The 25,016-nt window shown below is 49.8% G+C and overlaps 2 protein-coding genes across 2 annotated transcripts; both read left to right on the forward strand.

Moving 5' to 3' along the window:
• Positions 1-6,040: 6,040 nt before the first annotated feature.
• Positions 6,041-8,641, forward strand: CGCS363_v015115 (uncharacterized protein; the record flags this gene model as incomplete). Its single annotated transcript, XM_036646964.1, has 1 exon — positions 6,041-8,641. The coding sequence occupies one exon, from the start codon at positions 6,041-6,043 to the stop codon at positions 8,639-8,641; it is 2,601 nt and encodes an 866-aa protein (XP_036487819.1).
• Positions 8,642-16,551: 7,910 nt separating this feature from the next.
• Positions 16,552-21,582, forward strand: CGCS363_v015116 (Bloom syndrome protein-like protein; the record flags this gene model as incomplete). The annotated part of the gene is made up of 2 exons (XM_036646965.1): positions 16,552-16,949; positions 17,001-21,582. 2 exons carry the CDS (start codon positions 16,552-16,554, stop codon positions 21,580-21,582), a joined length of 4,980 nt encoding a protein of 1,659 aa, XP_036487817.1.
• Positions 21,583-25,016: the final 3,434 nt, after the last annotated feature.

Here is a 25,016-nt window from a genome sequence, read left to right on the forward strand (position 1 = left end):
TGCCGTCGCGGCCGGGATCTGGCTTGATCTGGCGGAGGGGAGAGGGGGCGAACTCTTGGGCGGCGGCGGCGATGGACTGGGCGGCTCTAGGCTTTTCGGGGTCGGTCTCGGGCTCGGACTGTGTAGGGGCGGGAGGAGCACGAGCGGGCAGCTTGGCAGGGCGGGCGGGAGCTGGGAAGACCTCCTTTACACGTCGTAAGGCGGCTTCGGCGACGCGTCTCGTGAGACTTCTTGCGCGGTTCGCATCGACGATCTGCCAGAGTAAACCTCGGTTGGCTGCGATGGGGGACGGAGCCCAGAGGTCGGAAAGGGGGCGTCCTCCTGCATGACTCTCCCAATACTCCGTAAGGGTCACCATTGGCGTTAGGACATCGAGGGACGGCGGGTCGGTGGTCGGGCTGCAGTTGGAGGGATGCCATCGGCCGTTAGGCCAGTGATTTCGGAGGAAGGCCAGGTGGGTTTGCACCCTATTCTCGCGTGTGGTCGGCGTGACGCCCTGGCTTGCCAAATGGGTTGCGACACCTGTCGCATGATTCTGCGTGTGGTGGAGGAGTGCGGCAGCCTGGTGTCCGGTGATTGCTGGTGCTGCTGACGCTGCCCAGTGACCCAGATTGGCGTTCGTCGGGTGTTGGAGAAAGGGATATCGGCTAATAACGCTCTTTTATGTGTTAGTTTCCAGTATTCTCAAGGTTTCAATGTTGTCTGAACTCACGAGAGACCGATTACCAGCTGCGGGATGGTTGTGCTGCTGCTGCTGCTGCTGCGGATGATGATGATGTCGTGGCTGCTGATGGTCCTGCGGGCCTTGCTGGTAGCCGTCATTCGAGTCCATGGTGGTTGCGAGCAGTCGAGCTGATGAGAAGAGAATGGTGGAAACGACAAAACAACAGACAGGAAAACGTCGAATAACAAAGGGAACGAACAGCCAAACACAGAACACGCGAGGAACGAGTCGGACAGAGAGACGAAACAAGCACGAGAGCTGCCGAATAGATCAAAATTCGTGATGTCAATGGTTCCCGAGCATCCCAAATCATGTCCCTTTCCCATTTCGTGATATTTCAATTTTTTCGCTGTCGTCTACCTGTGCGCACAGTGCGCCGGGCCGAAGCCCTCACTGTCAGCCCTACCCCTCTCTCTCGTTCTCACGATGGCAGGTGCAGTCACGGGCTGCCCCAGACCCGGTACTTCCTTCCGTCGTCGTGTTAAACTTGGGCAAGTGCGGGGAGTCACGGTCGGTCTGCTTCGAGTCTTGGCAACCTTCCAGTTTCCCTCGTTCAACCCGCCGTCTTCTTGCAGGTCGCCGAGTCCGATTTCCTCTCGCCGTCGCAAGCATCACCAGCATCGTCCCTACTACCTACGCGTGTAGGCAAACTGTGAGTGTACTTTCCACTTAATTGATTCCAAACGATTGCTGACCATTCCCAGTCCATCGTGACCATGGAGTCGTCCCACGACGCCTCCGCGCCATCCTCTCCGATCCAGGTCTTCCTGGAGCTCGACGATCCCGACAACATGGACGACCTTCTTCTCGATCAGCTCAACCCGTTGTCCAATCTTGGTCATGGCGACGATCACACCCGCTCATTAATTGAGTACTCTCTACCCAACGACCTGCCGATGCCCGACGACCCCGTGCCCGACCTTGAGACCCTGGACGAGACCAACCCCGCCGCTCAAACCCTCGAGTGTAAGAAGGAGGAGGAGTCTGAGCCAAATTCCCCGTTTGGCACGCCCGAGCCGCAGCCCGTAAGAGACATCTCATGCGCTCCGTATGAATCCGCTAACCAAGCTCTTGCTAGATTACTCCGTGGAATGAGCATGATACCCGCACGCTGGGCAGGTTCCTCCAGAGTGCCTACGGCCCCTTGCCTGTCGCTGCCATTGCCGAACACATGGGTCGCGACGTCATAGATACTACAGCGATGCTTGTGTGCGTGTGGCTGTCGGCAGTCCGGGTGTCCGAGGAGCGGAGCGCCCGGATTCCCTGGTGGGCCGGCCGTCCCGTTTTCAACTCCACTGGTTTCGGCCGAGCCTCCGTTTTTACACGGAAGGAAGGACGGGTCATGCTGCAATTTTACGATGCCCAGGGCCGGCTTGATGCAGAGGCACCAATTGAGAATCCCAGTCAGGTTTACGACCAAGACATGGTTTGAACGGAATGGCGTGGTTGTGTTGTTTCGTTTCGTAGTTTCGCGACCATAGTCCGGCCAATGAAATGGACTGGCGGCGCCCAAAAGGGATGTCCAAGACCAAGTTTGATGTTGAAGCGCTGCACAACATAACTTTTGCTACTCTCCGTAGGAGACTTTCGTAAGGACAATGCCTGATCACTTGTTATAAGGTTATCACAGTATATGCGGGAAATAGCCTTAACACTAGAGCAGCGCGACGTTAATCGTTATTTAACTGTTAACTATAGGATCTAGAATAGCGTTATTTAAGCCCTACTAACTGCAATAATTGCTGCTAGAGATCTGCCTTAGAATTAATAATTATCTTCTGCCTGCTGCTATTTACCCTAATATATTAGTAATAACAGCTTTAAGTAGAAGCTATTAAAATCCTAATATACTAGTAATAACAGCTTTAAGTAGAAGCTGTTAAAATCCTAATATACTAGTAATAATAGCTTTAAGTAGAAGCTATTAAAATCCTAATATACTAATAATAACAGCTTTAAGTAGAAGCTATTAAAATCCTAATATATTAGTAATAACAGCTTTAAGTAGAAGCTATTAAAATCCTCACCTAAAATTAAGTAAGTTTATATAAATAGGGAGTAGAAACTATTATTTCCTAGTAATAAAGAAGTTATTAAGATTTCCTATAATAAAATATATATAAATAAGATATATTTAAAGCTTAAATAAAAATAATTATAATAATTTAATTCTTAGTTTAATACTTAGTAAGATAAATCTAAAAATTAATAAATTATATAGTTAATATTTTTATAATATAAACTTAAACCTTATATTAACTAGCTAATTATATAATAAAGATATTAGCTAAGCTAAAAAGCCTAACTAACTAATAGAATATAATTAGGGAGGAAAATAGATTAAAGAGAAAGTATATAGAATTAAGAAGTAAAAAAGTAAAGTTATAAAGAGAGGATAAGAGGAATTATTTAATAGTAGTAAACTAAAATTAGCTATCTATATAAGTAAATATAAAACTATTTATCTATAATATATAATATTCTATTCTAATATATATATTATATTAATATATAGTAATAATAAATAAAGTTATAATATATCTATAGAACTATTATCAGTTAATTACTACTAAAACTAAAAGAAAAGTAGCTAAATTAGTTAGTAATATTCCTAGTATTATTTATAGCTAAGATGATTTATAGTTATTCTAATACTTAAACTTTATAGTTAAGCTAATTATTAATATTATACTACCTTAAATAAATAGTTTATATTATTATATATATTATTATATTTACTACTATATATAAAATATATAGAAGTATTATTAAATAAAATATAAATAGGAAAATAATTAGTATAAAGAGGGTAATATTTATAAAAAAGCTATTATAGTTAAGGATTTACTATAAATAATAAAAGTATTATACTAATAGTTTTTCTTAATATAAACTATAAATAGATAGTTTAAAGTAGTTTAGAGATAGATAGCTAATAAGTCTTTATAAAACGCTCTAAATAGAAGCTTAGCTTAATAAATAGTAAACTATATTTAAGATCTTTAGAAAATCTAAGTAGAATATATAAAGATAAGCTATAATAAGCTAATTTATATTACTAATAAAAAACTTAAGCTTAGCTTATAGCTAATTTATTATTACGACCTATAAATAAGAGTAACAGCTAAATAACCTACTTAGGCGTTAAGCAGCTAAGATAGGATATTTATACTATAAGATTATAAGAATAGCAGGAACTTACTTAGTATAGAAAAACTATAGTATAAGTTTGTTATAACCTATAAATAAAGATAACAGCTGAATAACCTACTTAGGCGTTAAGCAGCTAGGATAGGATATTTATACTATAAGATTATAGGAATAATAAGGACTTACTTAGTATAAAAGAACTATAATATAAGTTATATAATAATAAGATAAGGAAATAATTAGTAGAGTATAAGATAGGATACTTAGTAATTAGTTAGTATTACTAACTAATTATAATTACTTTATATACTTAAGTAATTACTTCTAAATAGATAAAAAATACTATTTAGGATTTATATATAGTATAACTTAAGCTTAGCTTAAAGTTAGACTTTTATAGCTCTTTAGTAATTAACTTAGTATTTATCCTTAAGATACTTTTAACTTACTTTTACTATAAATTACTTATTAAGCTTAAAACTAATTACTTTAACTTCTAAAAACTTAATCTACTATAGTTTATAACTTTTAACTTAAATTATAACTTAGTATATTATTAGAATATATTAATCTTTAGCTTCTATTAATAGACCTAACTATTAGATAGCTAACTATAATATTTTAATTACTCTTATTTAGTAAGTTAACTATTAATTCCTACTAATAGTAATAAATAATAATATCTTTTTATATTTCTATTAAGTTACTTACTTTTAGACCTTTATCTACTTCTAGAGGATAAGCTACTTAGAACTTAGCTTAAGAACTAAAAAACTAAAAAATAAAGGATAACTTAAATAATAAGGATAATACTAAAAAACTTAAATACTAACTTAATAAAACTAATAATAACTTTAAAATAATATATAAAATATTTAATTAGAATACTATAACCTTTAGTAAACTTTAGGAATAAACTTATAAGAACTAAGATTTAGAAAAAGAAATTACTACTTTTTAAACTACTATTAATATTATCTTAGCTTTAGTTTAAAAATAAGAATAACTTAAACTTAACTCCCTTATTATTTTTAATAAGACTTTAGGATAACTTAAAGGATATTTAGTTTAAATATAAACTTATTAAGCTTTTTATATAAATATTTTTTAAAATAAAACTAAATAAGTAATATATATAGCTACTTTCCTTAGAAAATAAGCTTTAGCTTAATTTAAACCCCTCTAATAAAAATAGTTTAATAACTTTATTAAGAAATATAGCTAAGAAGTTAAAGATATCTTTTTTAGCTTTATAAGATTTTTAAAACTTTTTAATTACTTTTTTTAAAACTAAATAAGAAAAAATAAGCTAAGTATAACTTAGTTTATTTTAGATAAATTAAATCTACTTCTTTTTATATAGCTAAGTTTTAAAGAATTACTTTTTAACTAACATACTGGCAACGACGGCTTCAAGTAGAAGCCGTTGAAATCCTCACCAAAAAATAAGTGGGTCCGTGCAGACAGGGGGTAGAAGCCGTTGTTTTCCAGTAGTGAAGAAGCCGTTGAGATTTCCCGCAGTAAAATACACAAAAGTAGGATGCAATGAAAGCTTGAATGAAGGCAATTATAACCATCTAGTTCTCAGTTCGATAATCAGCAAGGTGAGTCTAGAAATCGATGAATAGCGTAGTTGATGTTTTCGTGATGCGGTCCCAAACCCCACATTAACTAGCCAATCACATAACAGGGATATCAGCCAGGCCAGAAAGCCCGACCGACTGATGGAACGCAGTCAGGGAGGAAAGTAGATCAAGGAGAAAGTATACGGAATTAAGGGGCAGGAAGGTAAGGTTATAAAGAGAGGACAGGAGGAATCATTTAATAGTAGTAGACCAAAGCAAGCCATCCGTATAGGTAAACATGGAGCCATTCGTCCACAACGCGCAGTATTCCATTCTGATATGCACATCATGTCAGTATGCAGTAGTAGCGAACGAAGTCACAGCACATCTGCGGAACCACCATCGGTCAATCACCGCCAAGGCCAGGGGAAAAGTGGCTAAATCGGTCAGCAACATTCCCAGCATCATCCGCAGCCAGGCCGATTTGCAGTCGTTCCAATACCCAGACCCCACGGTTGAGCCAATTGCTGATATTGCACCACCCCGGGCGGACGGTTTACGTTGCCACGCGTGCCGTTATATTTGCCGCCGCGTGCGAAATATGCAGGAGCATTGTCGGGTAGAACACAGATGGGAGAATGATTGGCACAAGGGGGGTGATGTTCGCAAGAAAGCCACCGCAGTCAGGGATTTACCGTGGACAACAGGGGTGCCGTGCCAGCGGTTTTTCTTAACACGGGCCGCGAGCGGATGGTTCGAGGTGGCCCAGGGACAGATAGCCGACGAGTCTCTGCAAGGCGCTCCGAGTAGAAGCCCGGCTCAACAGGCGGTGGACCGCGTTCGAGATCTCCGGAAAGTCCAAGCAGAACGTGTGAAGACGAGTCACGATGAGCTGATCCGCGTCGCCAACGAAAGACTCGAGCCCAGCCCGTGGCTGGCCCGTGTAGGATGGGCGGTGCACTTAAAAGGGCTCAGTGCCAGCGCACTCTTTAACACAACAGCTCCCATCAATGAAGATGAGGTCGTGCTTCAGGCGATGTGGGCGACGGTCGACCGCGTGCTGGACCAGGCTCGAGCAACGTCTGCTCCCAATACCGTCGGGCTGGCCGTGCTGTTCGAGGCGCAGCGTACAGAAGCGCACGTCAAACCAAGGAGGCCGTTCGACAACCGCATGGAGGACGACACGTGGGCGAGATATAAGGGCGTGTGGCTAAGTCTGTTGTGCGTCTGGTTCCGCACGCAGGAAATGGACGACGACAAGCGGCCGCCGTATAAACTGACGTCGTCACAGGGAGAGGCGTGGGACTTTTTCGAGCAGATGGCGGAAGCAGCCAGCACGGGGACGGGGCATCAAACGCAGGAGAAGCTGGAACGCGCAGCACTCGACATGCTCATCAGCATGCTGGACCACCAGCTGAAGGGCGGAGACTACAGCAGTGCTCTTCTCAGCGCTCTCGCGGTGATGGGTATTGCCGAGAATGGCGGCTGGGTTCAGATCACGGACTACACGACGAAGTACTCAGCCGTCATCAAGATAGCGCGCATGTTAGTGATCCATCAGGCTTACGTTGAGCGCCACGACGAGGTTGCCGAGCTGGGAAAGTCTCTGGGTAACGATGAAGTAGAGGACGCAGCGCAGAGTTTGTTCCAGCACACGCGGGCAAAAGTGCGGCGGTTCATGACGCGGACGACGGGCGACAAGGATGCGGAGCCGACACCGATGGACTGGATTCTCGAGACGCGGACGTACGGGATGCACATCCAATATAACACAGCAGCGGCTGGTGTCATCGACTGGGTCGGTGATCGCGTGTCATACAGGCGGGTACGGTTCACGATGGGGCAGCTGTCGGACGCACTACATGAGCTGGTCCGAGAGACGCGGGAGCTGCTCGCAGAGCTGACGGCGACGGAGGATTCGGGTTCGGCAGACGGTCCCGAAAGCGATGTTCAGTCACAACTGCCAGCCATCCCATGGTCGTCAATCGAAGACGACCACAGCGAGACAAAGCCCGGGTACTCGTTTCTCGCCGACGACCGCAACAGCTGGGTTTCTGCCGGGGACGGATGGCTGTTCATGCGGCTGGCGCGGTCACCCGCCGCTGCAGAACGCTGGGGACTGAGCAGCAGCATGGGCAACGGTCGCGGGGCGACAGACCGGCCATTCCAGCCGTCAGCCGTGCAGGAGTTTGGTAGGACGTTTGAACGACTCCGCGAGCGACTGTGGATGCTTCTGCACATGCTCGGCGGACAGCCGGCGCGGGCGAGCGAGCTTGCAGGTCTGCGGACGGTCAACACGGTCAACGGGGGCGTCCGCAACATCATGGTGCACGACAAAATGTTGTGCTTCATCACAGCGTACCACAAAGGTTACCGGACGACCGGGCAGGCGAAGGTGATCCACCGATATCTCCCGAGGGAGGTCGGCGAGCTTATCATATGGTATCTTTGGCTCATCTTGCCGTTCTGGCAGGAGGTGCAGGGCATCATGCACGAGGCCAGCGGGTACAGCGCGTTCATATGGGCAGACGACATCATCCGGCAGAGGGACTCGGAAGCCAGCAGCGCGGCGGCAGGATTAGAAGAGCAAAGTGGCAATAACATGGATATCGGGGATGGCAACAATCACAGTACAAATGAAGATGAGGCTGGTGATGAGAGCACAAGTGTGGGCGACTGGACGTGGAAAGAGGAGCGAACGTGGACGACAGACAGAGCGCGGCGGATCATGCAGCGGACCAGCATGAGACTGCTGGGATGCCAGGTCAACGCCAGCATGTGGCGACACATCGCCATCGGCATCGCCAACCGCTACTTGAACGAGTCGTTCGGCCGGCCGGGCGGAGACGATGACGGCGTGGGATCGGAAGAGGGGACGGACGGGGTCGAGGACAGCCCGTGGGACTTGCAGGCGGGGCACAGCACGCAGATGGCGGGCATGATCTACGCGCGAGAGCTCATGCAGTTCGGCAGCGGTCTCGCGGCGAGGCAGCAACAGTTCCGCCGAGTCAGCCGTCAGTGGCACAGGTTTCTGGGCTTCGGCGCCGAGGATTCGGAGTCGAAATGGGGTTCCGCGGGCTGCAAGAGGAAAAAGACGGAGGCGTACGAAGGGCCACGGCTCGCAGCCAGGCTCCGACGATTTGAGAAGCTGAGGAGAATCGACTTGGAGGGCCAGCTGCGGCAGATGACGGGGGACGACTAACATACTGGCAACGACGGCTTCAAGTAGAAGCCGTTGAAATCCTCACCAAAAAATAAGTGGGTCCGTGCAGACAGGGGGTAGAAGCCGTTGTTTTCCAGTAGTGAAGAAGCCGTTGAGATTTCCCGCAGTAAAATACACAAAAGTAGGATGCAATGAAAGCTTGAATGAAGGCAATTATAACCATCTAGTTCTCAGTTCGATAATCAGCAAGGTGAGTCTAGAAATCGATGAATAGCGTAGTTGATGTTTTCGTGATGCGGTCCCAAACCCCACATTAACTAGCCAATCACATAACAGGGATATCAGCCAGGCCAGAAAGCCCGACCGACTGATGGAACGCAGTCAGGGAGGAAAGTAGATCAAGGAGAAAGTATACGGAATTAAGGGGCAGGAAGGTAAGGTTATAAAGAGAGGACAGGAGGAATCATTTAATAGTAGTAGACCAAAGCAAGCCATCCGTATAGGTAAACATGGAGCCATTCGTCCACAACGCGCAGTATTCCATTCTGATATGCACATCATGTCAGTATGCAGTAGTAGCGAACGAAGTCACAGCACATCTGCGGAACCACCATCGGTCAATCACCGCCAAGGCCAGGGGAAAAGTGGCTAAATCGGTCAGCAACATTCCCAGCATCATCCGCAGCCAGGCCGATTTGCAGTCGTTCCAATACCCAGACCCCACGGTTGAGCCAATTGCTGATATTGCACCACCCCGGGCGGACGGTTTACGTTGCCACGCGTGCCGTTATATTTGCCGCCGCGTGCGAAATATGCAGGAGCATTGTCGGGTAGAACACAGATGGGAGAATGATTGGCACAAGGGGGGTGATGTTCGCAAGAAAGCCACCGCAGTCAGGGATTTGCCGTGGACGACAGGGGTGCCGTGCCAGCGGTTTTTCTTAACACGGGCCGCGAGCGGATGGTTCGAGGTGGCCCAGGGACAGATAGCCGACGAGTCTCTGCAAGGCGCTCCGAGTAGAAGCCCGGCTCAACAGGCGGTGGACCGCGTTCGAGATCTCCGGAAAGTCCAAGCAGAACGTGTGAAGACGAGTCACGATGAGCTAACATACTGGCAACGACGGCTTCAAGTAGAAGCCGTTGAAATCCTCACCAAAAAATAAGTGGGTCCGTGCAGACAGGGGGTAGAAGCCGTTGTTTTCCAGTAGTGAAGAAGCCGTTGAGATTTCCCGCAGTAAAATACACAAAAGTAGGATGCAATGAAAGCTTGAATGAAGGCAATTATAACCATCTAGTTCTCAGTTCGATAATCAGCAAGGTGAGTCTAGAAATCGATGAATAGCGTAGTTGATGTTTTCGTGATGCGGTCCCAAACCCCACATTAACTAGCCAATCACATAACAGGGATATCAGCCAGGCCAGAAAGCCCGACCGACTGATGGAACGCAGTCAGGGAGGAAAGTAGATCAAGGAGAAAGTATACGGAATTAAGGGGCAGGAAGGTAAGGTTATAAAGAGAGGACAGGAGGAATCATTTAATAGTAGTAGACCAAAGCAAGCCATCCGTATAGGTAAACATGGAGCCATTCGTCCACAACGCGCAGTATTCCATTCTGATATGCACATCATGTCAGTATGCAGTAGTAGCGAACGAAGTCACAGCACATCTGCGGAACCACCATCGGTCAATCACCGCCAAGGCCAGGGGAAAAGTGGCTAAATCGGTCAGCAACATTCCCAGCATCATCCGCAGCCAGGCCGATTTGCAGTCGTTCCAATACCCAGACCCCACGGTTGAGCCAATTGCTGATATTGCACCACCCCGGGCGGACGGTTTACGTTGCCACGCGTGCCGTTATATTTGCCGCCGCGTGCGAAATATGCAGGAGCATTGTCGGGTAGAACACAGATGGGAGAATGATTGGCACAAGGGGGGTGATGTTCGCAAGAAAGCCACCGCAGTCAGGGATTTACCGTGGACAACAGGGGTGCCGTGCCAGCGGTTTTTCTTAACACGGGCCGCGAGCGGATGGTTCGAGGTGGCCCAGGGACAGATAGCCGACGAGTCTCTGCAAGGCGCTCCGAGTAGAAGCCCGGCTCAACAGGCGGTGGACCGCGTTCGAGATCTCCGGAAAGTCCAAGCAGAACGTGTGAAGACGAGTCACGATGAGCTGATCCGCGTCGCCAACGAAAGACTCGAGCCCAGCCCGTGGCTGGCCCGTGTAGGATGGGCGGTGCACTTAAAAGGGCTCAGTGCCAGCGCACTCTAACATCACGTCCACGATGGCTAACATACTGGCAACGACGGCTTCAAGTAGAAGCCGTTGAAATCCTCACCAAAAAATAAGTGGGTCCGTGCAGACAGGGGGTAGAAGCCGTTGTTTTCCAGTAGTGAAGAAGCCGTTGAGATTTCCCGCAGTAAAATACACAAAAGTAGGATGCAATGAAAGCTTGAATGAAGGCAATTATAACCATCTAGTTCTCAGTTCGATAATCAGCAAGGTGAGTCTAGAAATCGATGAATAGCGTAGTTGATGTTTTCGTGATGCGGTCCCAAACCCCACATTAACTAGCCAATCACATAACAGGGATATCAGCCAGGCCAGAAAGCCCGACCGACTGATGGAACGCAGTCAGGGAGGAAAGTAGATCAAGGAGAAAGTATACGGAATTAAGGGGCAGGAAGGTAAGGTTATAAAGAGAGGACAGGAGGAATCATTTAATAGTAGTAGACCAAAGCAAGCCATCCGTATAGGTAAACATGGAGCCATTCGTCCACAACGCGCAGTATTCCATTCTGATATGCACATCATGTCAGTATGCAGTAGTAGCGAACGAAGTCACAGCACATCTGCGGAACCACCATCGGTCAATCACCGCCAAGGCCAGGGGAAAAGTGGCTAAATCGGTCAGCAACATTCCCAGCATCATCCGCAGCCAGGCCGATTTGCAGTCGTTCCAATACCCAGACCCCACGGTTGAGCCAATTGCTGATATTGCACCACCCCGGGCGGACGGTTTACGTTGCCACGCGTGCCGTTATATTTGCCGCCGCGTGCGAAATATGCAGGAGCATTGTCGGGTAGAACACAGATGGGAGAATGATTGGCACAAGGGGGGTGATGTTCGCAAGAAAGCCACCGCAGTCAGGGATTTGCCGTGGACGACAGGGGTGCCGTGCCAGCGGTTTTTCTAACATCACGTCCACGATGGCTAACATCACGTCCACGATGGCTAACATACTGGCAACGACGGCTTCAAGTAGAAGCCGTTGAAATCCTCACCAAAAAATAAGTGGGTCCGTGCAGACAGGGGGTAGAAGCCGTTGTTTTCCAGTAGTGAAGAAGCCGTTGAGATTTCCCGCAGTAAAATACACAAAAGTAGGATGCAATGAAAGCTTGAATGAAGGCAATTATAACCATCTAGTTCTCAGTTCGATAATCAGCAAGGTGAGTCTAGAAATCGATGAATAGCGTAGTTGATGTTTTCGTGATGCGGTCCCAAACCCCACATTAACTAGCCAATCACATAACAGGGATATCAGCCAGGCCAGAAAGCCCGACCGACTGATGGAACGCAGTCAGGGAGGAAAGTAGATCAAGGAGAAAGTATACGGAATTAAGGGGCAGGAAGGTAAGGTTATAAAGAGAGGACAGGAGGAATCATTTAATAGTAGTAGACCAAAGCAAGCCATCCGTATAGGTAAACATGGAGCCATTCGTCCACAACGCGCAGTATTCCATTCTGATATGCACATCATGTCAGTATGCAGTAGTAGCGAACGAAGTCACAGCACATCTGCGGAACCACCATCGGTCAATCACCGCCAAGGCCAGGGGAAAAGTGGCTAAATCGGTCAGCAACATTCCCAGCATCATCCGCAGCCAGGCCGATTTGCAGTCGTTCCAATACCCAGACCCCACGGTTGAGCCAATTGCTGATATTGCACCACCCCGGGCGGACGGTTTACGTTGCCACGCGTGCCGTTATATTTGCCGCCGCGTGCGAAATATGCAGGAGCATTGTCGGGTAGAACACAGATGGGAGAATGATTGGCACAAGGGGGGTGATGTTCGCAAGAAAGCCACCGCAGTCAGGGATTTACCGTGGACAACAGGGGTGCCGTGCCAGCGGTTTTTCTTAACACGGGCCGCGAGCGGATGGTTCGAGGTGGCCCAGGGACAGATAGCCGACGAGTCTCTGCAAGGCGCTCCGAGTAGAAGCCCGGCTCAACAGGCGGTGGACCGCGTTCGAGATCTCCGGAAAGTCCAAGCAGAACGTGTGAAGACGAGTCACGATGAGCTGATCCGCGTCGCCAACGAAAGACTCGAGCCCAGCCCGTGGCTGGCCCGTGTAGGATGGGCGGTGCACTTAAAAGGGCTCAGTGCCAGCGCACTCTAACATCACGTCCACGATGGCTAACATACTGGCAACGACGGCTTCAAGTAGAAGCCGTTGAAATCCTCACCAAAAAATAAGTGGGTCCGTGCAGACAGGGGGTAGAAGCCGTTGTTTTCCAGTAGTGAAGAAGCCGTTGAGATTTCCCGCAGTAAAATACACAAAAGTAGGATGCAATGAAAGCTTGAATGAAGGCAATTATAACCATCTAGTTCTCAGTTCGATAATCAGCAAGGTGAGTCTAGAAATCGATGAATAGCGTAGTTGATGTTTTCGTGATGCGGTCCCAAACCCCACATTAACTAGCCAATCACATAACAGGGATATCAGCCAGGCCAGAAAGCCCGACCGACTGATGGAACGCAGTCAGGGAGGAAAGTAGATCAAGGAGAAAGTATACGGAATTAAGGGGCAGGAAGGTAAGGTTATAAAGAGAGGACAGGAGGAATCATTTAATAGTAGTAGACCAAAGCAAGCCATCCGTATAGGTAAACATGGAGCCATTCGTCCACAACGCGCAGTATTCCATTCTGATATGCACATCATGTCAGTATGCAGTAGTAGCGAACGAAGTCACAGCACATCTGCGGAACCACCATCGGTCAATCACCGCCAAGGCCAGGGGAAAAGTGGCTAAATCGGTCAGCAACATTCCCAGCATCATCCGCAGCCAGGCCGATTTGCAGTCGTTCCAATACCCAGACCCCACGGTTGAGCCAATTGCTGATATTGCACCACCCCGGGCGGACGGTTTACGTTGCCACGCGTGCCGTTATATTTGCCGCCGCGTGCGAAATATGCAGGAGCATTGTCGGGTAGAACACAGATGGGAGAATGATTGGCACAAGGGGGGTGATGTTCGCAAGAAAGCCACCGCAGTCAGGGATTTGCCGTGGACGACAGGGGTGCCGTGCCAGCGGTTTTTCTAACATCACGTCCACGATGGCTAACATCACGTCCACGATGGCTAACATACTGGCAACGACGGCTTCAAGTAGAAGCCGTTGAAATCCTCACCAAAAAATAAGTGGGTCCGTGCAGACAGGGGGTAGAAGCCGTTGTTTTCCAGTAGTGAAGAAGCCGTTGAGATTTCCCGCAGTAAAATACACAAAAGTAGGATGCAATGAAAGCTTGAATGAAGGCAATTATAACCATCTAGTTCTCAGTTCGATAATCAGCAAGGTGAGTCTAGAAATCGATGAATAGCGTAGTTGATGTTTTCGTGATGCGGTCCCAAACCCCACATTAACTAGCCAATCACATAACAGGGATATCAGCCAGGCCAGAAAGCCCGACCGACTGATGGAACGCAGTCAGGGAGGAAAGTAGATCAAGGAGAAAGTATACGGAATTAAGGGGCAGGAAGGTAAGGTTATAAAGAGAGGACAGGAGGAATCATTTAATAGTAGTAGACCAAAGCAAGCCATCCGTATAGGTAAACATGGAGCCATTCGTCCACAACGCGCAGTATTCCATTCTGATATGCACATCATGTCAGTATGCAGTAGTAGCGAACGAAGTCACAGCACATCTGCGGAACCACCATCGGTCAATCACCGCCAAGGCCAGGGGAAAAGTGGCTAAATCGGTCAGCAACATTCCCAGCATCATCCGCAGCCAGGCCGATTTGCAGTCGTTCCAATACCCAGACCCCACGGTTGAGCCAATTGCTGATATTGCACCACCCCGGGCGGACGGTTTACGTTGCCACGCGTGCCGTTATATTTGCCGCCGCGTGCGAAATATGCAGGAGCATTGTCGGGTAGAACACAGATGGGAGAATGATTGGCACAAGGGGGGTGATGTTCGCAAGAAAGCCACCGCAGTCAGGGATTTGCCGTGGACGACAGGGGTGCCGTGCCAGCGGTTTTTCTAACATCACGTCCACGATGGCTAACATACTGGCAACGACGGCTTCAAGTAGAAGCCGTTGAAATCCTCACCAAAAAATAAGTGGGTCCGTGCAGACAGGGGGTAGAAGCCGTTGTTTTCCAGTAGTGAAGAAGCCGTTGAGATTTCCCGCAGTAAAATACACAAAAGTAGGATGCAATGAAAGCTTGAATGAAGGCAATTATAACCATCTAGTTCTCAGTTCGATAATCAGCAAGGTGAGTCTAGAAATCGATGAATAGCGTAGTTGATGTTTTCGTGATGCGGTCCCAAACCCCACATTAACTAGCCAATCACATAACAGGGATATCAGCCAGGCCAGAAAGCCCGACCGACTGATGGAACGCAGTCAGGGAGGAAAGTAGATCAAGGAGAAAGTATACGGAATTAAGGGGCAGGAAGGTAAGGTTATAAAGAGAGGACAGGAGGAATCATTTAATAGTAGTAGACCAAAGCAAGCCATCCGTATAGGTAAACATGGAGCCATTCGTCCACAACGCGCAGTATTCCATTCTGATATGCACATCATGTCAGTATGCAGTAGTAGCGAACGAAGTCACAGCACATCTGCGGAACCACCATCGGTCAATCACCGCCAAGGCCAGGGGAAAAGTGGCTAAATCGGTCAGCAACATTCCCAGCATCATCCGCAGCCAGGCCGATTTGCAGTCGTTCCAATACCCAGACCCCACGGTTGAGCCAATTGCTGATATTGCACCACCCCGGGCGGACGGTTTACGTTGCCACGCGTGCCGTTATATTTGCCGCCGCGTGCGAAATATGCAGGAGCATTGTCGGGTAGAACACAGATGGGAGAATGATTGGCACAAGGGGGGTGATGTTCGCAAGAAAGCCACCGCAGTCAGGGATTTACCGTGGACAACAGGGGTGCCGTGCCAGCGGTTTTTCTTAACACGGGCCGCGAGCGGATGGTTCGAGGTGGCCCAGGGACAGATAGCCGACGAGTCTCTGCAAGGCGCTCCGAGTAGAAGCCCGGCTCAACAGGCGGTGGACCGCGTTCGAGATCTCCGGAAAGTCCAAGCAGAACGTGTGAAGACGAGTCACGATGAGCTGATCCGCGTCGCCAACGAAAGACTCGAGCCCAGCCCGTGGCTGGCCCGTGTAGGATGGGCGGTGCACTTAAAAGGGCTCAGTGCCAGCGCACTCTAACATCACGTCCACGATGGCTAACATCACGTCCACGATGGCTGACGTCGGAAGCCATTGAACGCCCCACCATGGAATTAGGTGGGTCCGTTGAGACAAGGGCGGAAACCGTTGTTCACAGCAAGGTGGAAGCCGTTGAGATTTTCCGTAGTAAAATAGGTAAAAGTAGCATGCAATTAAAGCCACAATCGGTATAATTATAGGAACCCAGTTCTCAGTGTTTTATTCCGTGATATGAGTCCAGAAATAGGTGAATAGGGTAGTAGATGTTTTTGTGATGTCGTCCGAATCCCCGCATTAACCAGCCAATTATATAACAGGACCATCAGCCAGGCCAGAAAGCCCGACCGAGCGATGGAACGTAGGCAGGGAGGAAAGTAGATCAAGGAGAAAGTATATGGAATTAAGGGGCAGGAAGGTGAGTTTATAAAGAGAGGACAGGAGGAACCAGTCATAAACAGTAGATAGAAGAAAGTAACCAATACATGCCAAAGATGGAGCCATTCGTCCACAACACGCAGTATTCCATTTTGATATGCACATTATGTCAGTACGCCGTATTAGCCAACGAAGCCACGGCGCATTTGCGGAATAACCATCGGTCAATCCCCGCCGAGGCCAGGAGCAAGGTCGCCGGATTAGTCGGCGATATTCCCGGCATCATCCGCAGCCAGGCCGATTTGCAGTCGTTTCAATACCCAGACCCCACGGTCGAGCCAGTTGCCCATATCGCACCGCCCCGGGCGGACGGTTTGCGTTGCCACGCATGCCGTTATGTGTGCCGCCGCGTGCGAAACATGCAGGAGCATTGCCGGGCAGAACACCGGTGGGCGAATGATTGGCAGAAGGGGGGCAATGTGCGCAAGAAAGCCACGGCAGTCAGAGATTTGCCGTGGACAACAGGCGTGCCATGCCAGCGTTTTTTTTTAACACGGGCCGCAAGCGGATGGTTCGAGGTCGGGCGGGGGTTAGGGGTGGCCGTTCAAAGCGAGCCATCGGGGCCGGGGACGGACGACACGGCGTGGTTCGTCACGTTGCACGAGAACCAAGAGAAGCGGTTCGAGGCCGACGCGCGCGAGGAGGTCAGTACAGTGGACGAAAAGTTGGAGCCGAACGGGTGGTTGTACCGCGTCGGGTGGACGAGGGATTTGGAAGGGTTGAACAAGACGCAGTTACAGGAGGCCACGCGACCAATTGAGGATGGCGAGGAGACGTTAGAGGCCATATGGGCCGTGTTCAACAGCGTCGCCGACAAGGCATGCGCAACAGCAGCACCGCACAAGGTCGGGCACGACGTGTTGTTCGAGGCGGAGCGGAAGGAGATCGGCCAGAAGCCGGTGCGGCCATTCGACAACCGCATGGAGGACGACACGTGGCAGCGGTACAAGGAGGTTTGGCGTAAGATGGTGAGCATATGGTTCCGCATGGACGAGTGGCCGGAGCGCGAGCGGCCGCCGTATCGGTTCACCATGCGTCAGGGGTCGTTGTGGGATGCGTTCACCAGCCGTGTCGAGGCGGATGTCGGCAGCAGGCAGGCCGCGCAGGCGGAGGAGGTCGAGAGGATGTGTTTGGACGCCATCATCGCCATCATCGAGGACCCGTACAAGCAGAGCCAAAAGGAGAGCGCGATGATCGGCGCGTTGGCGGTGTTGGGCATCCGCGAGGACGGCGGGTGGCACCAGGCGACGGAGTACACGACGAATTATTCAGCCGTGATCAAGGTGGCCAAGATGTTCGTCGTGTACCAGGCGTGGTTGGAGCGGAAGGACGAGGTGGTGGCGTTGACGGCGACCAAAGGGGCCGAGGCGGCGTACGAAGAGGCCAGCAGCGTGTTCCATTTGGTGCGCGACAAGGTGCGGCGGTTCATGACGCGGATGCCCGGGCGGCCGGACGACGAGCCCAGGGCGATGAATTGGATTTACGACGCGCGCACGTACGGGATGCATATCCGGTTTAACACGGTGGCGCCGGGGATGGTGGATTGGAGCGGCGACCGGATATCGTTCCGGCGGGTGCGGGTGCGGGTGTGCGAGTTGGCCGAGATGTTCCACGGGGTAGCGCAGGAGGCGCGGACGTTGTTGGCGCAGTTGGCGGTGGTGGACGGGGATGGGGATAGGGATAATGATCCCGACAGGGACGGGCACGGCGATGGGTACGGAGGCCGATCAGCGTTAGCAGCAGCGTTGCCCGCCATCAGGTGGGACAGCATGCACGACGACCACAGCCAGGACCGGCCGGGGTATTCGTTTTTACACGACGACCGCAACGAGGCGTGGGTGGGCAAGGGGAAGGGGTGGATCGCACGGCGCATCGCAGAGTCGGAGGCACGGCGGCGGGCGTGGTTAGACCCAACGCGAGGGGCGGCGGCGGCGGCAGTGGCAGCAGCAGCAGCAGCAGCAGCAGGACAGGCGGAGGAGGTCACGTCCAACCGCAGCGATAGCCACCACCCATACCGCGAGAGGACGGTGCAGGCATACAGACAGGCGTTGGAATCGTTCCGGGAGCGGTTGTGGATGTTGATGCACATGGTGGCAGGGCAGCCGGCGCGGGCGCCCGAGTTAGCAGGCATCAGACACAGCAACACGGCCAACGGCGGGGTCAGGAACGTGTTCGCACACGACGGCATGATATGTTTCGTCACGTCGTACCACAAGAATTACCGCCAGACGGGGACGGCCAAGGTGATACACCGGTATTTGCCGCGCGAGGTCGGCGAGTTGTTGGTGTGGTATTTATGGTTAGTGTTGCCGTTTTGGCAGCAGGTAGGAGGCATCATCCATCAGACGGACCGGAAGAGCGCATTTTTATGGGCGGACGACGTGGTTGTAAGGGGCAGGGCGGCGGGCGAGGCGAGCCGTGATAACACCAGGGGCGACGAGCGCCGCAATAACACCAAGGACAACGACGCCCGTGACAACACCGAGGACGACGACGCCCGTGACAACACCATCACAGACGAGAGCGCCAACGCCACCCCCGGCCGGGCGCCGTGGACGGACGAACGGTTGTGGACGTCAGACAAGGCAAGGCGGATCATGCAGCAGCACAGCGAGCGGTTGGTCGGCAGCAAGATCAACATCAGCGGGTGGCGGCACATGGCCGTCGCCATCGCCAACCGGTATTTGAACGAGGCGTTCGGACGGGCAGACGACAAAAACAACGACAACGACGACAACGACGACGACATAGGCGTCGAGGACAGCGCATTGGATTTGCAGGCCGGGCACGGCACGCACGTGGCGGGGATGATATACGGGCGGTTGTACCAGGAGGCACCGTTCGGCACGGCGGCGTTGCGGGACAGGTTCCGGGCCGTCAGCCGGCAGTGGCACCGGTTGTTGGGGTTCGGGGCGGAGGACCGGGGCGGCGGGGCACCCACCAAGCGGCGGCGGACGGCGACGACGGCGGCGGACGAGGAGTTCGAAGGGCAGCGGCGGCGGCGGTTCACGCGGTTGCAGTTAGCCAACGCCGGCGGGCAGTTGCGGCAGATGATGGGGGACCCGCGGGCGGCGTTCCGCGGCCAGCAGGAGCGGGTCATCCGGTCGATCATGCGCGGGGACGACCCGATCGTGCAGGTGACGGGCACGGGCGGCGGCAAGAGTTTGTCGTTCATGTTGCCGGCGTATTGCGCACCGGACGGGGTGACGATCGTCGTGACGCCGTTGGTGGCGTTGCGCACCGACATGGACGCGCGGTGTTCGAGGTCGGGGTTGGCGTCGACAACGTGGCGCGGCGGCGGGCGGGCCAACACGGCCGCAGCAACGGTGGTGTTCGTGACGCCCGAGTCGGCCGTCACGCAGGGATTCCGGGATTTCGTCGGGCGGTTGCAGCGGCGGCAGCAGTTGGACCGGGTGGTGTTGGACGAGTGCCACGTCGTGTTGGATGGGTCGAGGGGGTTCCGGCCGGCGTTGCGGGCGTTGGGGCGGACGGTGCAGGAGTTCGGGGCGCAGTTGGTGTGTTTGACGGCGACGTTGCCGCCGGCGGAGGAGCGGGAGTTTTTCGCCGTGACGGGGATCCGGCAGGAGCGGGTGCGGGTGTTCCGCGAGGCGACGACGCGGAGGAATATCGAGTATGGGGTTGTTGTCGTTGCGTTAGGGTCAGGGGGTGGGGGTCGTGGTCGTGGTCGTGGTGCGGCAAGCCACAGGCGCCGGGCAGAGTCAGGGTTAGGGTTAGGGTCAGGTCGGGAGGGTGAGGACGGCGAGTTGAGCGCCGTCGAGGAGCGCGGTTGCCAGGAGGTCAGGGATTGGTTGCGGCAGCAGCCACGCGGCAAGGCGGTGGTGTACAGCAGCACGATCGAGGGCGTCGAGCGGATGGCCGAGGCGTTGGGGTGCGCAGCGTTCCACAGCAGCATCGGCAGCACGGAGGACAAGGCGTCGAGGTTGGAGGCGTGGAGGATGGGCGACGGCGCCGATGGGGGCGTCATCGTGGCGACGAACGCGTTGGGGTTAGGCATCGACGTGCCGGACGTGCGGTTGGTGGTCCACGCGGGCATGCCGCGGCGGTTGCGGGATTTCGTCCAGGAGAGCGGGCGTGCCGGGCGAGACGGCCAGCCAAGCCGGTCGGTTGTTATATGCAGTAGGGCAGCCGTGGAGGAGAAGGAGAAGGAGAAGCAGAAGGAGAAGGAGGCAGGGGAGGCAGAGAAAGATGGGAGGGCAGCCGGAGGGGGATGGGAGGTGTCAACAAGGACATACATCAGGGGAGAGGTATGCCGGCGGATTGTGTTAGACGAGGTCATGGACGGGCGGGTGGACCGTCCAGGGTGCGAGGAGGGCGAAGAGGCATGCGACATATGCCGGCAGAGGGCGTCGGAGGTGATGTGGGTAGACGACGGGGATGGAGATATGGATAGGGACAAGGACGGGGATAGAGAGGGACATGGAGCCAGAGAAGACGAAGAGATCAGGGCCGCGTTCGAGACCAGTCAGCAAGCCAGGCAGTTCCGCCAGTGGCAGGCCAGGGCAGAGCGTTCAGGGTTAGGGGAGGAGGGGGAGACGTTCAAGCAGCAGTTGGCGCGGTGGGCGGGACGGTGCACGTATTGCGGGATACGCCGGAGAGAGAGCGACGGGCACACGTTAGACGATTGCCCAGGCCGCGGGGAGCAGGCGTGGGGGTGGACGGCGCAGTACAGGAGGCAGATGGAAGAGGCCATGTTCGACGGACGGATGATGGAGAATTTCAGCAGTTGTTTCCATTGCGGATTGCCGCAGGGTTGGTGTCGGCGATGGGAGCCGTTGGGCGAGGACGGCGGGCGGTTCACGGAGGTCGAGGGCGGTTCATGCCAGTACCAAGGGTTGATGGTTACGATGTTCGCCGTCGCAACGATCGGTGTGGGGTCGAGGGTGTACGAGGAGACGGTGAGGGCGATGCGCAGAGCGGACGGGTTAGAGGAGTGGGCATCGAGCGAGAAGGAGGTATATAAGTGGTTAGGGCAGATGATCCAATGGGGAGGGGTGCAGTCAAGCAAGTTGTGCCGGTTGACAAGCCAGTTGTGGCAGAAGGCAGTAGAGGGCGTAGCAGAGGGGTGATCAGGCAGGGCAAGGCGGGGCGAGTAGGGGCCGTACATAGGAGTACGACAGTTTAGGGTAGGGAGTAGGGAAGTATAGTAGTAAAGGATAATAGAAAACAGAGCATCAGATGTTTTTTCACACAGAAAGATTTAATAGCACAAGAGAGCAGGAGGTGGAAGATGACAAAGAGTAACAGAGGGGATGAATCATGAGCAAGGAGCAAGAAGGGGGGAATACAAGGAGCAGCAAAAGGTATAGGCAACAGTGGAAGGATGGAAAGAGCAGAGAAAGGGGCCGGAGAGAAGGGAAAAAAAAGAAGTAAAAAGGGGATGTAAGAGCGTGAATATAATACAGATGTAGTGTTAAAGATTTCAGGGCCAGTTTTAGGGTTAGATAGCATAGCAGAACAAAAGGGCAGAACAGTAAGAGGTTCGTTAACAAAGGCGAATTAGTAAGAGTATAGGAGTTATAATAAAGCAGATTCGGGGGCAAGCAGAGGGAAAGAGAATAGTATTAAGATAATAGGAAAGAGTAAAAGATTTGTTATAGAAAGAGAGCAGAGTACACCGAGAAAAATTACAGCCAAAAAGGGGTAGCAAGGTCAGCAAGAGAGGGGGAATTAAAGAATCACATACCAAAGATAGCAGATTTATACAGTAGACAGTAGTTAAAGATAAAGGGAGGTAGAAAGAAAGTAGACAGAGAGAAATAGAAATACAAACAGATAGAAGACCAAGGGGGGAAAAGTAAAAAAACGGATTTCAGTAAAAGAGAGGGAGGGAGATTCATTTAGCAGCCCATAGAGGTAGAGTATAGGGGAGCCAGGGTTAGTACACAGTAAAGGTCAGAGATAGGTTAAAGAGAAGGATTAAGGTCAGAGTAGGAATCAAAGTCAGGAATACAGCAAACAGAAGGGTCAAGAATAGGGCAGAAATAGAAGTCAGCAATAAAGCAAAGTTCAGGAGGGATAGAGTTAAGAAACAGATAATAGAGGGGACATACAATTAGCAAGCAACAAGAAAGGGGGGATCCAAGGAGCAGAGGAAAGTAGAGGCAAGAAGGGTAAAGTATAGAGAGGAGAGAAGGGATAGGGAAGACGGGAGGAATATAAAGAGCAGAGAAAGAGACAAAAGTAAAGAGGGCAAGGAGAGGAGCGAAAAGGGAACATAGGAATATAAGCATAATATAGACAGATACAGAGTTGAAGATAACAGGACCAGTTTTAGATTAGATAGCATAGTAGCATAGTATAACAAAAGGGCCGAGTAGTAAGGTGTTCGTCCGTAGAGGCGAGTTCGTAAGAGTATAGGAGTCGTTATAAAGAAGATTAGAGAGTAAATAGAGAGAGAGAGATAAGGGAGTAAGATAGTAAAAAAAGAGTTATAAGTTATTCACAAAACAAGGGTTATGTACCACGAGAAAGGTTATAAACCAAAAGGTTAGAAGAGTAAGTAAGAGAGGAGAAGTTAATAAGTAACAAACGAAAGATAGCAGATTCATAAGGTAGATAGTTAATATATATAATAGAGTAGGAAAGGGAAGAAAGGAGTTAGAGGGAGAAAGGAAACATACACAGACAGGATAACAAGGAGGAATAATAAGTAAACAGAGTTAGGTAAGAAAGAAGGAGGAAGGTTCATATAGCAACCCACAGATGGAGAGCATAAGCAAGTCAGAGATCGTACAAAGTTAAGGTTAGGGATATGTCAACAGGAAAGGGTTCGAGATAGAGCAGGATTAGAAGTTAGGATAGAGTAAAAGAAAAAGGGGGTGAGGGATAGAGCAGGAATAAGAGTTAGGGATAGAGCAGAAATAAAGGGCAGAATTAGAGCAGAGAAAAGGATAAAGGATAGGTTAAAGGAAAGGGGTTAGAAGTAAAGCAGAAATAAAAGTGAGGGTTAGAATGAAGGAAAAGGTAAGGGACAAGGCGAAAATAGAAAGTTAGAAATAGAGTAAAAATAAAAGTCAAGGATAGGGTAGAGAACAAGGTAGGGGATAAGTTAAAAGAGTAAGGTTAGGGTTAGAGCAGAAGTAAAGGTAAAGGTTAGAATAAGGAAGAGGGTTAGAGATAGGTTAAAAGAAAAGGGTTAAGGATAGGGTAGAAATAGAAAGTTAGAAACAGAGCAGAAATAAAAGTAAGAGTTAGAGTAGAGAAAAAGTTCAAAATAGAGTAGGGATAAAAGTTAAGGATAAAGTAAAGGAAAAACAAGAGGGGTGTTTATATTAATAAAGTAAGGTAGTTAGTATAAGCAGGCATAAATAAGAGAGAGAGAGAGATTCCAGTCCAAAGCCAGAGTCAAAAGTTCCCATTCAGATACAAGTGGATGGGCAGCATTATAGAGAATTCCAAGTTCATAATATATACAGATTATATAACACCAAGATATAGAGGAATAGTAAGCACCAGATAAATTAACACAGAACAAGCCGAATAAGGTTCCAAAGACAACCATTTTATCATAAGGTCAGGGGCATGGTAAGAAGGGGAAGCAGGACACATTTTACCAGTAGGCAGGAGTACAGGGGAATCAGTTTAGGATAGGGGAGGGGTTGATAATAAGTAGATAGAGGAGATATCAAAGTAAGGAGTTCATCGCAAGGAGAATATTTCAGTACATAAGGACAGAAGGGTTAGGGAAGAAAGGGAGTAAAAATAATCAACAAGTTCAAGTTTAAAAGAGGTAGATAAAAATATAGTAAGGTAAACCGTAAGTATAAGTTCAGGATAAGAGAAGGCGTGAAGATATAAAAGGGAAGAGATAGTAGAAAGGAAGAGGTAAGGTTTAGAAGGGGGTAGTTTACAATATAAAGGACGAACGAGAATTAAAGCAGAGGTCCAAGGGAAAGAATTAGGAGGAGAAAGATACAGATGGAAGGAATAAAGGATGAGCAAGAGAGAGAAAGAAGAAGGAAGAGAAAAAAAAAAGGTAGGGTTAGTATATAGCAAAGAGGTTAGTGACAAAGCAAGAGTTAGAGGGATAGAGACAAAGCAGGAGCGAAGCAGAGACAAGGGAAAATACAAAAACAGGAATTTAGATAGTAAAGGCGTTTTAAGAGGTTTAGGGTTAGGAGTAAGAGAGGATAGAGAGAGAGCAACAGGAAAGGGTTAGGGACAGGGGAATTAGAAAAGGTTAGGGATAGAGAAAGGAAGAAGGTTAGGGATAGATAAAAGAACAAGGTTAGGGATAGATAAAAGGAAAGGGTTAGGGATAGATAAAAGGAAAGGGTTAGGGATAGAATAAAGAACAAGGTTTGGGATAGATGAAAGGAAAGGGTTAGGGTTAGATGAAAGGAAAGGGTTAGGGATAGATAAAAGAACAAGGTAGGGACAGGTTGAAGGATTAGGGTTAGGTAGGGTTAGGTGGTTAGGGTTAGGTTAGGGTTAGGGTTAGGGTTAGGGTTAGGGTTAGGGTTAGTGTTAGGGTTAGGGTTAGGGTTAGGGTTGGGTTAGG

Source organism: Colletotrichum siamense (genome assembly GCF_013390195.1).
Source record: "Colletotrichum siamense strain Cg363 chromosome Unknown KSG_Cg363_contig18, whole genome shotgun sequence".
NCBI lineage: Eukaryota > Fungi > Ascomycota > Sordariomycetes > Glomerellales > Glomerellaceae > Colletotrichum > Colletotrichum siamense.